Source organism: Panulirus ornatus, chromosome 46, assembly GCF_036320965.1.
Source record: "Panulirus ornatus isolate Po-2019 chromosome 46, ASM3632096v1, whole genome shotgun sequence".
Taxonomy (NCBI): Eukaryota; Metazoa; Arthropoda; class Malacostraca; order Decapoda; family Palinuridae; genus Panulirus; species Panulirus ornatus.
Genome location: NC_092269.1, coordinates 23,140,290 through 23,154,602, shown reverse-complemented (window position 1 = coordinate 23,154,602; position 14,313 = coordinate 23,140,290). Strand labels below are relative to the sequence as shown.

At 40.9% G+C, this 14,313-nt stretch overlaps 1 protein-coding gene across 1 annotated transcript in view; it reads right to left on the bottom strand.

The window, feature by feature from the left end:
• Window positions 1-12,951, bottom strand: part of LOC139763363 (glutamate receptor 1-like) — a 43,810-nt gene extending 30,859 nt beyond the window's left edge. Inside the window, exons 1-2 of the mRNA XM_071689384.1 lie at window positions 12,085-12,951; window positions 11,825-12,009 (exon numbers count right to left, since the gene is read on the bottom strand). Of these exons, the coding sequence (XP_071545485.1) occupies window positions 11,825-11,932 (108 nt within the window). The 5' untranslated portion in view covers window positions 11,933-12,009; window positions 12,085-12,951. The remainder of the gene's footprint in view (window positions 1-11,824; window positions 12,010-12,084) is intronic.
• Window positions 12,952-14,313: the final 1,362 nt, after the last annotated feature.

Here is a 14,313-nt window from a genome sequence, read left to right as displayed (position 1 = left end):
ATGAAAAAAAAAAAAAAAAAAATATATATATATATATATATATATATATATATATATATATATATATATATATATATATATATATATATATATATATATATAAGGGAGCAAATGGGAACTTCAGTGAAGGGCGAAAAAAGGGAGGTGATAACAAGTAGTGGTGATGTGAGAAGGAGATGGAGTGAGTATTTTGAAGGTTTGCTGAATGTGTTTGATGATAGATTGGCAGATATAGGGTGTTTTGGTCGAGGTGGTGTGCAAAGTGAGAGGGTTAGGGAAAATGATTTGGTAAACAGAGAAGATGTAGTAAAAGCTTTGCGGAAGATGAAAGCCGGCAAGGCAGCAGGTTTGGATGGTATTGCAGTGGATTTTATTAAAAAAAGGGGGTTACTGTATTGTTGACTGGTTGGTAAGGTTATTTGATGTATGTATGACTCATGGTGAGGTGCCTGAGGATTGGCGGAATGCGTGCATAGTGCCATTGTACAAAGGCAAAGGGGATAAGAGTGAGTGCTCAAATTACAGAGGTATAAGTTTGTTGAGTATTCTTGGTAAATTATATGGGAGGGTATTGATTGAGAGGGTGAAGGCATGTACAGAGCATCAGATTGGGAAAGAGCTGTATGGTTTCAGAAGTGGTAGAGGATGTGTGGATCAGGTGTTTGTTTTGAGGAATGTATGTGAGAAATACTTAGAAAAGCAAATGGATTTGTATGTAGCACTTATGGATCTGGAGAAAGCATGTGATAGAGTTGATAGAGATGCTCTGTGGAAGGTATTAAGAATATATGGTGTGGGAGGCAAGTTGTTAGCAGTGAAAAGTTTTTATCGATGATGTAAGGCATGTGTACGTGTAGGAAGGAGGAAAGTGATTGGTTCTCAGTGAATGTAGGTTTGCGACAGGGGTGTGTGATGTCTCCATGGTTGGTTAATTTGTTTATGGATGGGGTTGTTAGGGAGGTTAATGCAAGAGTTTTGGAAAGCGGGGCAAGTATGAAGTCTGTTGTGGATGAGAGAGCTTGGGAAGTGAGTCAGATGTTGTGCGCTGATGATACAGCGCTGGTGGCTGATTCATGTGAGAAACTGCAGAAGCTGGTGACTGAGTTTGGTAAAGTGTGTGAAAGAAGAAAGTTAAGACTAAATGTGAATAAGAGCAAGGTTATTAGGTACAGTAGGGTTGAGGGTCAAGTCAATTGGGAGGTAAGTTTGAATGGAAAAAACTGGAGGAAGTAAAGTGTTTTAGATATCTGGGAGTGGATCTGGCAGCGGATGAAACCAAGGAAGCGGAAGTGAATCATAGGGTGGGGGAGGGGGCGAAAATCCTGAGAGCCTTGAAGAATGTGTGGAAGTCGAGAACATTATCTCGGAAAGAAAAAATGGGTATGTTTGAAGAATATTGGTTCCAACAATGTTGTATGGTTGCGAGGCGTGGGCTATGGATAGAGTTGTGCGCAGGAGAGTGGATGTGCTGGAAATGAGATGTTTGAGGACAATGTGTGGTGTGAGGTGGTTTGATCGAGTAAGTAATGTAAGGGTAAGAGAGATGTGTGGAAATAAAAATAGCGTGGTTGAGAGAGCAGAAGAGGATGATTTGAAATGGTTTGGGCACATGGAGAGAATGAGTGAGGAAAGATTGACCAAGAGGATATATGTGTCGGAGGTGGAGGGAACGAGAAGTGGGAGACCAAATTAGAGGTGGAAAGATTGGAGTGAAAAAGATTTTGTGTGATCGGGGCCTGAACATGCTTTAGGGTGAAAGGAGGGCAAGGAATAGAGTGAATTGGATCGATGTGGTATACTGGGGTTGACGTGCTGTCAGTGGATTGAATCATGGCATGTGAAGCGTCTGGGGTAAACCATGGAAAGTTGTGTGGGGCCTGGATGTGAAAAGGGAGCTGTGGTTTCGTGCATTATTGCATGACAGCTAGAGACTGAGTGTGAACGAATGGGGCCTTTGTTGTCTTTTCCTAGTGCTACCTCGCACACATGAGGGGGGAGGGGGATGGTATTCCATGTGTGGCGAGGTGTCGATGGAAATGAATAAAGGCAGACAGTGTGAATTGTGTGCATGGGTATATATGTATGTGTCTGTGTGTGTATATATATGTGTACATTGAGATGTATAGGTATGTATATTTGCGTGTGTGGACCTGTATGTATATACATTGTGTATGGGGGTGGGTTGGGCCATTTCTTTCGTCTGTTTCCTTGCGCTACCTCGCAAACGCGGGGGACAGCGACAAAGGAAAATAAGATTAATAATGAATATATATGTATATATATATATATATATATATATATATATATATATATATATATATATATATATATATATATATATATATATATATATATATATATATATAAATATATATATATATATATATATATATATATATATATATATATATATATATATATATATATATATATATATATATATATATATATATATATATATATATATATATATATATATATATATATATATATATATATATTAACTTTATTTATATACTCAACTTTCTAAAAGGGGAAACAGAGGAAGGAGTCACGCGGGGAGTGCTCATCCTCCTCGAAGACTCAGATTGGAGTGTCTGAATGTGTGTGGATGTAACCAAGATGAGGAAAAAAAAAAGAGATAGGTAGTATGTTTTAGGAAAGGAACATGGATGTTTTGGCTCTGAGTGAAACGAAGCTCAAGGGTAAAGGGGAAGAGTAATTTGGGAATGTCTTGGGAGTAAAGTCAGGGGTTAGTGAGAGGACAAGAGCAAGGGAAGGAGTAGCACTACTCCTAAAACAGGATTGGTGGGATTATGTGATAGAGTGTAAGAAAGTTGACTCTAGAATAATATGGGTAAAACTGAAAGTTGATGGAGAGAGATGGGTGACTATTGGTGCATATGCACCTTGGTATGAGAAGAAAGATCATGAGAGGCAAGTGTTTTGGGAGCAGCTGAATGAGTGTGTTAGTGGTTTTGATGCACGAAACCGGGTTATAGTGATGGGTGATTTGAATGCAAAAGTGAGTAATGTGGCAGTTGAGGGAATAATTGGTATACATGGGGTGTTCAGTGTTTTGAATGAAATGATGAAGAGCTTGTATATTTATGTGCTGAAAAAGAACTGGTGATTGGGAATACCTGGTTTACAAAGAGAAATATACATAAGTATACGTATGTAAGTAGGAGAGACGGCCAGAGAAAGTTATTCGATTACGTGTTAAGTGATAGGCGCGCGAAAGAGAGACTTTTGGATGTTAATGTGCTGAAAGGTGCAACTGGACGGATGTCTGATCATTATCTTGTGGAGGCGAAGGTAAAGATTTGTGAAGGTTCTCAGAAAAGAAGAGAGAATGTTAGGGTGAAGAGAGTAGTGAGAGTAAGTGAGCTTGGGAAGGAGACTTGTGTGAGGAAGTACCAGGAGAGACTGAGTACAGATTAGAAAAAGGTGAGAACACTGGAAGTAAGGGGAGTGGGGGAGGAATGGGATGTATTGAGGGTAGCAGTGAAGACTTGCACAAAAGATACTTGTGGCATGAGAAGCGTGGGAGGTGGGCATATTAGATAGGGTAGTGAGTAGTGGGATGAAGAGGTAAGATTTTTAGTGAAAGAGAAGAGTGAGACATTTGGGCGATTTTTGCAGGGAAATAATACAAATGAGTGGGAGATGTATAAAAGAAAGAGGCAGGAGGTCAAGAGAAAGGTGCAGGAGGTGAAAAAGAGGGCAAATGAGAGTTGGGGTGAGAGAGTATCATTAAATTTTGGGGAGAATAAAAAGATGTATTAGAAGAAGGTAAATAAATTGCGTAAGACTAGGGAAAAAATGGGAACTTCAGTGAAGGGGGCAAATAGGGAGGTGATAACAAGTAGTGGTGATGTGAGAAGGAGATGTAGTGAGTTCTTTGAAGGTTTGTTGATTGTGTTTGATGATAGAGTGGCAGATATAGGGTCGAGGTGGTGTGCAAAGTGAGAGGGTTAGGGAAAATGATGTGGTAAACAGAGAAGAGGTAGCAAAAGCTTCGCGGAAGATGAAAGCCGGCAAGGCAGTGGGTTTATTTGGTACTGTAATGGAATTTATTAAAAAAGGGGGTTACTGTATTGTTGACTGGTTGGTAAGGTTATTTATGTATGCATGATTCATCGTGAGGTACCTGAGGATTGGCGGAATGCTTGTTTACTGCCATTGTACAAAGGCAAAGGGGACAAAGGTGAGTGCTCTAATTTCAGAGGTCTAAGTTTGTTGAGTATTCTTGGGAAATTATACGGTAGGGCATTGATTGAGAGGGTGAAGTCATGTACAGAGCTTCAGATTGTAGAAGAGCATTGCTGTTTCAGAAGTGGTAGAGGATTTGTGGATCAGGTGTTTGCTTTGAAGAATGTATGTGAGAAATACTTAGAAATGCAAATGGATTTGTATGTGGGGTTTATGGATCTGGAGAAGGCATATGATAGAGCTGATTGAGATCTTCTGTGGAAGGTATTAAGAATATATGGTGCGGAGACAAGTTTTTAGAAGCAGTGAAACGTTTTTATCGGGGATGTAAGGCATGTGTACGTGTAGGAAGAGAGGAAAGTAATTGGTTCTCAGTGAATGTAGGTTTGCGGTAGGAGTGTGTGATGTCTTCATGGGTGTTTAATTTGTTTATGATGGGGTTGTTAGGGAGGTAAATGATCGAGTTTTGGTTAGAGGGGCAAGTATGCAGTCTGTTGTGGATGAGAGAGCTTGAGAAGTGAGTCAATTGTTGTTAGCTGAGGATACAGCGATGGAGGGTGATTCATTTGAGAAACTGCAGAAACTGGTGACTGAGCTTAGTAAAGTGTGTGAAAGAAGAAAGTTGAGAGTAAATGTGAATAAGAGCAAGGTTATTAGGTACATTGTGGTTGAGGGTCAAGTCAATTGGGAGGAAAGTTTGAATGGAGAAAAACTGGAGAAAATGAAGTGCTTTAGATATCTAGGAGTGGATGTGGCAGCGGAAGGAACAATGAAAGCGGAAGTGAATCATAGGATCGGGGAGGGGACGAAAATTCTGGGAGCCTTGAAAAATGTGTGGAAGTCGAGAACATTATCTCGGAAAGCAAAAATGGGTATGTTTGAATGAACAGCGGTTCCAACAATGTTGTATGGTTGCGAGGCGAGGGCTATGGATAGATTTGAGCACAGGAGGGTGGATGTGTTGGATATGAGATGTTTGAGGACAATATGTGGTGTGAGGTGATTTTATCGAGTAAGAAATGTAAGGGTAAGAGAGATGCGTAGTAATAAAAAGAGTGTGGTTGAGAGAGCAGAAGAGGGTGTTTTGAAATGGTTTGGTCACATGGCGAGAATGAGTGAGGAAAGATTGACCAAGAGGATATATGTGTCGGAGGTGGAGGGAACGAGAAGTGGGAGACCAAATTGGAGGTGGAAAGATGGAGTGAAAAAGATTTTGAGTGATCGGGGCCTGAACATGGAGGAGGGTGAAAGGCAAGCAAGGAATAGAGTGAACTGGAACGATGTTGTATACCGGGGTCGACGAGCTGTCAGTGGATTGAACCAGGGCATGTGAAGCGTCTGGGATAAACCATGGAAAGTTCTCTGTGGCTTGGATGTGGAAAGGGAGCTGTGGTTTCGGTGCATTATTACATGACAGCTAGAGATTGAGTGTAAACGAATGGGCCCTTGTTGTCTTTTCCTAGCGCTACCTGGCACACATGAGGAGGGAGGCGATTGTTATTTCATGTGTGGCGAGGTGGCTATGGGAATGAATAAAGGCAGAGAGTATGAATTATGTACATGTGTATATATGTGTATGTGTGTGTGGGTATATATATATTATACATTGAGATGTATAGGTATGTAAGCGTGTGTGGACGCGTATGTACATACATGTGTTTGTTGGTGGGTTTGGCCATTCTTTCGTTTGTTTCCTTGCGCTACCTCGCTAACGCTGGAGACAGCGACAAATCAAAATAAAAATAAATTAATATATACATATATATGTATATATATATATATATATATATATATATATATATATATATATATATATATATATATATATATATATATATATATATATATATATATATATATATATATATATATATATATATATATATATTAGGAATATATGGTGTGGGAGGCAAGTTGTTAGAAGCAGTGAAAAGTTTTTATCGAGGATGGAAGGCATGTGTACGTGTAGGAAGAGAGGAAAGTGATTGGTTCTCAGTGAATGTTGGTTTGTGGCAGGGGTGTGTGATGTCTCCATGGTTGTTTAATTTGTTTATGGATGGGGTTGTTAGGGAGGTAAATGCAAGAGTTTTGGAAAGAGGGGCAAGTATGAAGTCTGTTGGGGATGAGAGAGCTTGGGAAGTGAGTCAGTTGTTGTTCGCTGATGATACAGCGCTGGTGGCTGATTTATGTGAGAAACTGCAGAAGCTGGTGACTGAGTTTGGTAAAGTGTGTGAAAGAAGAAAGTTAAGAGTAAATGTGAATAAGAGCAAGGTTATTAGGTACAGTAGGGTTGAGGGTCAAGTCAATTGGGAGGTAAGTTTGAATGGAGAAAAACTGGAGGAAGTAAAGTGTTTTAGATATCTGGGAGTGGATCTGACAGCGGATGGAACAATGGAAGCGGAAGTGGATCATAGGGTGGGGAGGGGGCGAAAATTCTGGGAGCCTTAAAGAATGTGTGGAAGTCGAGAACATTATCTCGGAAAGGAAAAATGGGTATGTTTGAAGGAATAGTGGTTTCAACAATGTTGTATGGTTACGAGGCGTGGGTTATGGATAGAGTAGTTCGCAGGAGGATGGATGTGCTGGAAATGAGATGTTTGAGGACAATGTGTGGTGTGAGGTGGTTTGATCGAGTAAGTAACGTAAGGGTAAAAGAGATGGTTGGAAATAAAAAGAGCGTGGTTGAGAGAGCAGAAGAGTGTGTTTTGAAATGGTTTGGTCACATGGTTAGAATGAGTGAGGAAAGATTGACCAAGAGGATATATGTGTTGGAGGTGGGGGGAACGAGGAGAAGTGGGAGGCCAAATTGGAGGTGGAAAGATGGAGTGAAAAAGATTTTGTGTGATCGGGGCCTGAACATGCAGGAGGGTGAAAGGAGGGCAAGGAATAGAGTGAATTGGATCGATGTGTTATACCGGGGTTGACGTGCTGTCAGTGGATTGAATCAGGGCATGTGAAGCGTCTGGGGTAAACCATGGAAAGCTGTGTAGGTATGTATATTTGCGTGTGTGGGCTGGGCCATTTCTTTCGTCTGTTTCCTTGCGCTACCTCGCAAACGCGGGAGACAGCGACAAAGAAAAAAAAAAAATACATATATATATATATATATACATTTTTTTTTTTTTTTTTTATACTTTGTCGCTGTCTCCCGCGTTTGCGAGGTAGCGCAAGGAAACAGACGAAAGAAATGGCCCAACCCACACACGCAAATATACATACCTACACAGCTGTGTAGACAGTATGAATTAGGTACATGTGTATATATGTATATGTCTGTGTGTGTGTCTATATATATATATATATATATATATATATATATATATATATATATATATATATATATATATATATATATATATATATATATATATATATATATATATATAGACACACACACAGACATATACATATATACACATGTACCTAATTCATACTGTCTACCTTTATTCATTCCCATCGACACCTCGCCACACATGGAATACCATCCCCCTCCCCCCTCATGTGTGCGAGGAAGCGCTAGGAAAAGACAACAAAGGCCCCATTCGTTCACACTCAGTCTCTAGCTGTCATGTATAATGCACTGAAACCACAGCTCCTTTTCCACATCCAGGCCCCACAGAGCATTCCACGGTTTACCCTAGACGCTTCACAGGCCCTGGTTAAATCCACTGAAGGTTCGTCGACCCCGTATACCAACTTGTTACAATTCACTCTATTCCTTGCAAGCCTTTCACCTTCTTGCATGTTCAGGCCCCGATCACTCCATATTTCCACTCCCAATTTGGTCTCCTACTTCTCGTTCCCTCTACCTCTGACACATATATCCTCTTGGTCAATCTTTCCTCACTCATTCTCTCCATGAGACCAAACCATTTCAAAACACCCTCTTCTGCTCTCTCAACCACGCTCTTTTTATTACAACACATCTCTTTTATCCTTACTTTACTTACTCGATGAAACCACCTCACACAAAATATTGTCCTTAAATATCTCATTTCCAGCACATCCACCCTCCTCCGCACCACTCTATCTATAGCCCACGTCTTGCAACCATATAACTTTGTTGGAACCACTATTCCTTCAAACATACTCATTTTTGCTTTCCGAGATAATGTTCTCGACTTCCACACATTCTTCAACGCTTCTAGAACTTTCGCCCCCTCTCCCACCTATCATTCACTTACGCTTACATGGTTCTATCCGCTGCCAAATCCACTCCCAGATATCTAAAACCCTCACTTCCTCCAGTTTTTCTCCAATCAGACTTACCTCCCAATTGACTTGTCCCTCAACCTTACTTACTCTTATTTCACATTTACTCACAGCTTTCTTCTTTCACACACTTTACCAAACTCAGTCACCAGTTTCTGCAGTTTCTCACACGAATCAGCCACCAGCGCTGTATCATCAGCGGACAACAACTGACTCACTTTCTAAGCTCTTTTATCCACAACAGACTGCATACTTGCCCCTCTTTCCAGAACTCTTGTATTCACCTCCCTAACAACCCCATCCATAAACAAATTAAACAACCATGGAGACATCACACACCCCTGACGCAAACCTACATTCACTGAGAACCAATCACTTTCCTCTCTTCCTACACGTACACATGCCTTACGTCAACGATAAGAACTTTTCATTGCTTCTTATAACTTTCCCACCCCACACCATATATTCTTAATACCTTTCACGGACCATCTCTATCAACTCTATCATATGCCTTCTCCAGATCCATAAATGCTACATACAAATCCATTTGCTTTTCTGAGTATTTCTCACATACATTCTTCAAAGCAAACATGTGATCCACACATCCTTTACTGCTTCTGAAATATATATATATATATATATATATATATATATATATATATATATATATATATATATATATATATATATATATATATATATATATATATATATATATATATGTATATATCCAACTTTAAGGATCATAAAATGATGTTTTGGAAGGAACAAAGAGAACAAATAGGACCATCCGTGATGAGGGCAAGGGGGAAGTAATAACAGGCAGTGATGAGCTGAGGAGATGGATTGAGTACTTTGAAGGTTTGTTTTTTCCTGAGGGTTGGCAGAGTGGTTGCATGCTGCCATTATATGAAGGGAAAGGGGATAAAGTGAGTGTTCAAACTACAAAGGCATACGTTTGTTGAGTATTCTTTGGAAATTATATGATAGTGTATGGATTGAGAGGGTGAAAGGTTGTACTAAGCATCAGATTGAGGAAGAGCAGTGTGGTTACAGAAGTGGTATGACGATGCGTGGATCAGGAGTTTGCTTTGAAGAATGTGTGGAAGAAATACTTAGAAAAACAGATGGATTTGAATGTAGCATTTCTGGATCTGGAGAAGGGATATGAGAGCGTTTGATAGAGATTCTTTGTGAAGGGTCTTAAGAGTATATGTGTCGGAGGTAAGCTGCTACAAATAATGAAGTGTTTTTACCAATGACTGTGTACTAGTACGAAGAGAGGAGAGTGATTGGTTCACAGTAATGGTCGGTCTGGTTGTGTGATGTCCCCATGGTTGTTTAATTTGTTTATGGATTGGGTGGTTTGGGAGGCAAATGCAATTGTTTTGGAGAGAGGGGCGAGTATGCAGTCTGATGGGATGAGAGGGCGTGGGAAGTGAGTCAGTTGTTGTTCGCCGATGATACAGCTCTCGTGGCTAATTCGAGTGACAAACTTCAGAAGCTGGTGACTGAGTTTGGAAAAGTGCATGAAAGGGGAAAGTTGAGAGTAAATGTGAATAAGAGAAAGGTTATTTGGTTTAGCAGCTTTGTTGGACAATTTGAGTGGGATGTAAGTTTGAATGGAGAAAAATAAGAGAAAATGAAGCGTTTTAGGTATCTGGGAGTGGACTTAGCAGCGGATGGAACCGTGGAAGAGGAAGTGAGTCACAGTGTGAGGGAGGAGGCGAAGGTCCTAGAAGCATTGGAGAATTTGTGGAAGTATAGAAAGTATCTCGGGGATTGAAAATGGGTATGTTTGAAGAAATATTATATGATTGAAAGGTAGGGCTATAGATAGGGTTGTACGGTGGAGTGTGAATGTGTTGGAAATGAGATGTGGTGTGAGATGGTTTGATCCAGTAAGTAATGATAGGGTTAGAATAATGTGTGGAGATATAGAGTGTGGTTGAGAAAGCAGAAGAGAGTATGCTGAAATGTTTTGGGCATATGGAGAGAATGAATCAGGAGAGGTTGACGAACAGGATATATGTATCAGAGGCGAAGGGAACCGTGAAAAAGATTTTGATCGATCGGGGCCTAAACATACAGGAGGGTGAGAGTCGTGCAAGGAATATTGTGATTTGATACGATATGGTATACCGGGGTGGACGTGCTGACAGTGGAGTGAACCAATGTATGTGAAACGACTTGGGCAAACCATGTAAAAGTCTGTTGGGTCCGGATATGTTTAAGGAACTGTGGTTTCGATGCATTATACATGACAGCTAGAGACTGAATGTGAACGAATGTCGCCATTTTTTGTCTCTTTTCCTAGAACTATCTCCCTGAATCATGGGGTAGCGATGTTTTTTTTTCCTGTGGGGGTGGGTAGCGCCAGGAATGGATGAAGGCAAGCAAGTATGAGTATGTACACCCGTATATGTCTGTGTATGTGTATGTATATGTATATATGTTGATATTCATACGTATTTGCAGGTATACGTGCGTGTATGGGCGTTTATGTATATGTATTTATATATGAGTTGACAAGCCATCCTTCGTCTGCTTTCCTGGCGCTGTCTAGCTGATGCGGGAGACGGTGATCATCTTTTTTTCATATATATTCGCCATTTCCCGCATTTGGGAGGTTGCGTTAAGAACAAAAGGCAGATCATTGGAGGGAATATCCCTCCTTGGCTCCCTTCCCTGTTCCTATTTTTGGACAAGTAAAAAACGGGAGGGTAGGATTTCCAGCCCTCGCTCCCTCCCCTTTTAGTCGCCTTCTACGACACGCAAAGAATACATGGGAAGTATTCTCGTAGAGGGAAAATAAGTATGTTTAAAGGCATAGTAGTTCAAACAATATTATGTGGTTGCGAGGTTGTGCGGAGGAGGGTGGATGTGTTGGAAATGAAATGTCTGAGGAAAATATTTGGTGTCACGTGTTTTGATCGAGTAAGTACTGAAAGAATGAGAAAAATGTGTGGCAATAAAAAGAGTGTGGTTGAGAGAGAAGAAGAGGGTTTGCTGAAATTCTTTAGACATATAGAATGAATGAGTGAGGAAAGGTTAAAAAAGAGATGGAGGGAAGAAGGAGAATGGGGGGAGGGGAACAAATTGGAGGTGGAAAGATGGAGTGAAAATGATTTTGAGCGATTGGGGCTAAAACATACAGGAGGGTGGAGTATGTTTACGGGATAAAGTGAATTGGAGCGATGTGGTATGGTCGGGTCGACGTGCTCTCTATGGATTGACTTAGAGCATATGAAACGTACTCCCTATCCACATCCAGGCCCTACAGACCTTTCCATGGTTTATCCCGGACGTTTCAGTAGTAAGTACTTTTTACCCACAATTTACATTACACTATTGAAGTTTGTACAAGAGCCACAAGTTCGTCTTAGTAAACAATTACCTGGCCTGAGACACTGATGGAGGGGTCGATGAACGGCTGCTCCAGGATTGCGCCCCAACCGTACAGGAGGCCAGTGCTGAACGTAACCCCACGCCCTCCTTCCATCATCTGCCACGCCTTCTGCAGGAGCCACAGGACTGTGCCCCACGCCACCACGCTCAACCCCACCGCTAACCATAGTTCTCCTGCAGGAGAGAAAGAGAGAGAGAGAAGGGCATTCAGTGTCTAAAATGAAATCAGATTTCAGTGAAATCAATTACCTTCAGCGAGGAGAAGCCTCCGTCATATCCTCACTGGAGGTAAAGGTAGACATTGTAAGCACCTTTGAATTCTTCGAGAGCCATGAACATATCAGCATAGACCAGACTCTCAAACTCAGACGGCCCACAAAGCTAGAAAGAAAAAGACAGGGAACTAAATACAAGAGATACAAACAGCAACAGACAAGTGTCTTGTTTTCCGAGGTATTTTCAATTATTGTAGAAAATATCAGAAGCTTACAGATTAGTGTGGTAAAAGTATGAATAGATTATAACAAAACCTTGGGGACAATTTTCATTAATACTTGTATCAAGTTAAGTGGATTTTATGGAGAAATTGAAATATATTGCTGATGAAAAGACGAGGTCACATGACTGGTCTCCACAAGCAGAACTCCTTCTTCCTATTTGTAAATTTTGGTAATTGCGGTTAAGAATAACGCCAATAACGTATGTAAACATGCTATCCACAAACGCACGCGGACACAACGATCCAAAGTTATAATAGACTGAAAAAAGGTACCATGAAAACAAAGTGGTCATAGAATAGAAAATATATCAAGTAACTGCCTCTGTCAGATATCCCGGTCGGATATACATCCTAACGTCCCCCCTGCGTCAGTGCCACAGTGAACAATATTAGTCACCTCACCTTCGAACGGTCGCACCATAGCCAGGTATTTTGGCAGGAGGGTCGGCTTGAGAGACACTAAGGTCATGGGATCAGAATCGTAACCACGAAGGTACCATAAGGCCCGTAGGCGTTCCGGTGTAGGTGCCATTATGGTGGAGAAGTCCTTTTCCTCTCGCTCCAAGAGACCCATCATGCCGGTGAAGCTGCCGTTCACAACGACGCCCCAGGTGATGTTAGGCTCCTCCCGGATCTCATAACTGTTGGCCCATTTATCAAGTTTCACATTATCATAGGAGACTAAACACTTACCTCTTAATTGTCCTACAGCTACCTGACACACACACACACACACACACACACACACACACACACACACACACACACTTTTTGACCTCCTCGGGGGACGTGGTCAGTTTGCTGAGTGCTGTAAGGATCCCATGGAAGTGGATGCTGGAGCAGAAGGATTTCCGATTAGACATGTACAGCTGACTACCTTATGGATGATATTCTCAGTTTTTCTTTCTGTTACTCATCTCGATTAGTCAATATCCATCCCAATAAAACAGTTAAAACTTCAGAACTTACAAGTAACAAAACACGCTGTGATGTAAATGCTCCGGATGCTTTTGACTCGGATAAATTTGATGCAGATATTGGGATATGCTTACGTAAAATTTAATGCTGTCGAATACGTGTCAAGAATTCTTAGATCTAAGCAGTCCCTCATCTTGACTGTAGTACCCGGCTTGTCAGCGTCTCGATGGTAGTCGGCGTAGGGGAAGAATTTAGCTGTTGTGATCTGCATCGTGTGACCCATAAAGTCCCTGAGGGTTTCTGTGGGAGAGGAACTCACTCAGCTCACTAGGCTTATCTATTATGTATGTTGATATTCCCAGGAAATGTTAAGCGATGATGATAGATCAATCATAAATCTTCTTTACAGTGGACAACAATATACTAATATGGAACTAATGGATATCGTAAAACATATCAAAAGATAAATAGTGCCTCTCCAGTAAGCACATGTTTTAGAACACACAGTCCACTAACGCTTCCTTACCATCTTTCCCTCTTCACGTGTACTTGTGTGTGACCCTCTTAACCAGGTGTTGTGTCACTAGCTTTTATTTCTTATCAGCAAACAGCTAAACAAGGTGTGTATCATTTCTTATTATCTTAAGTAATAACACACGCACCCCAGTTTTACCCCCAACTGGCTCATTACCCATACTCGAATTCAAATCGCGTTTGGGCGGTACTTACAGGGAAGGAGTGCGAAATGAATGAGGTATGTATAAGAGAAAGTGGTAAGAAGTCAAGAAGAAAGGTGCAAAGGTTGGATTAGAGAGCAAATGTGAATGGAGTGAACGAGTATAGGTAAACTTTAGGGAGAATAAGAATATATTTTGGAAGTAGGTTAATATGTGTGAAAAACAAGAGAACAAATGGAAACATCACTGAAGAGGCAAAGAAAAAGTGATAACAGCTGGAGATGAAGTGAGAAGATGGAGCACGTATTTAGAAGTATTGTTGAATGTGTTTGATGATAGAGTGTCAGGTGTGGGGTTGTTGGGTCGGGGTGATATGCATAGTGA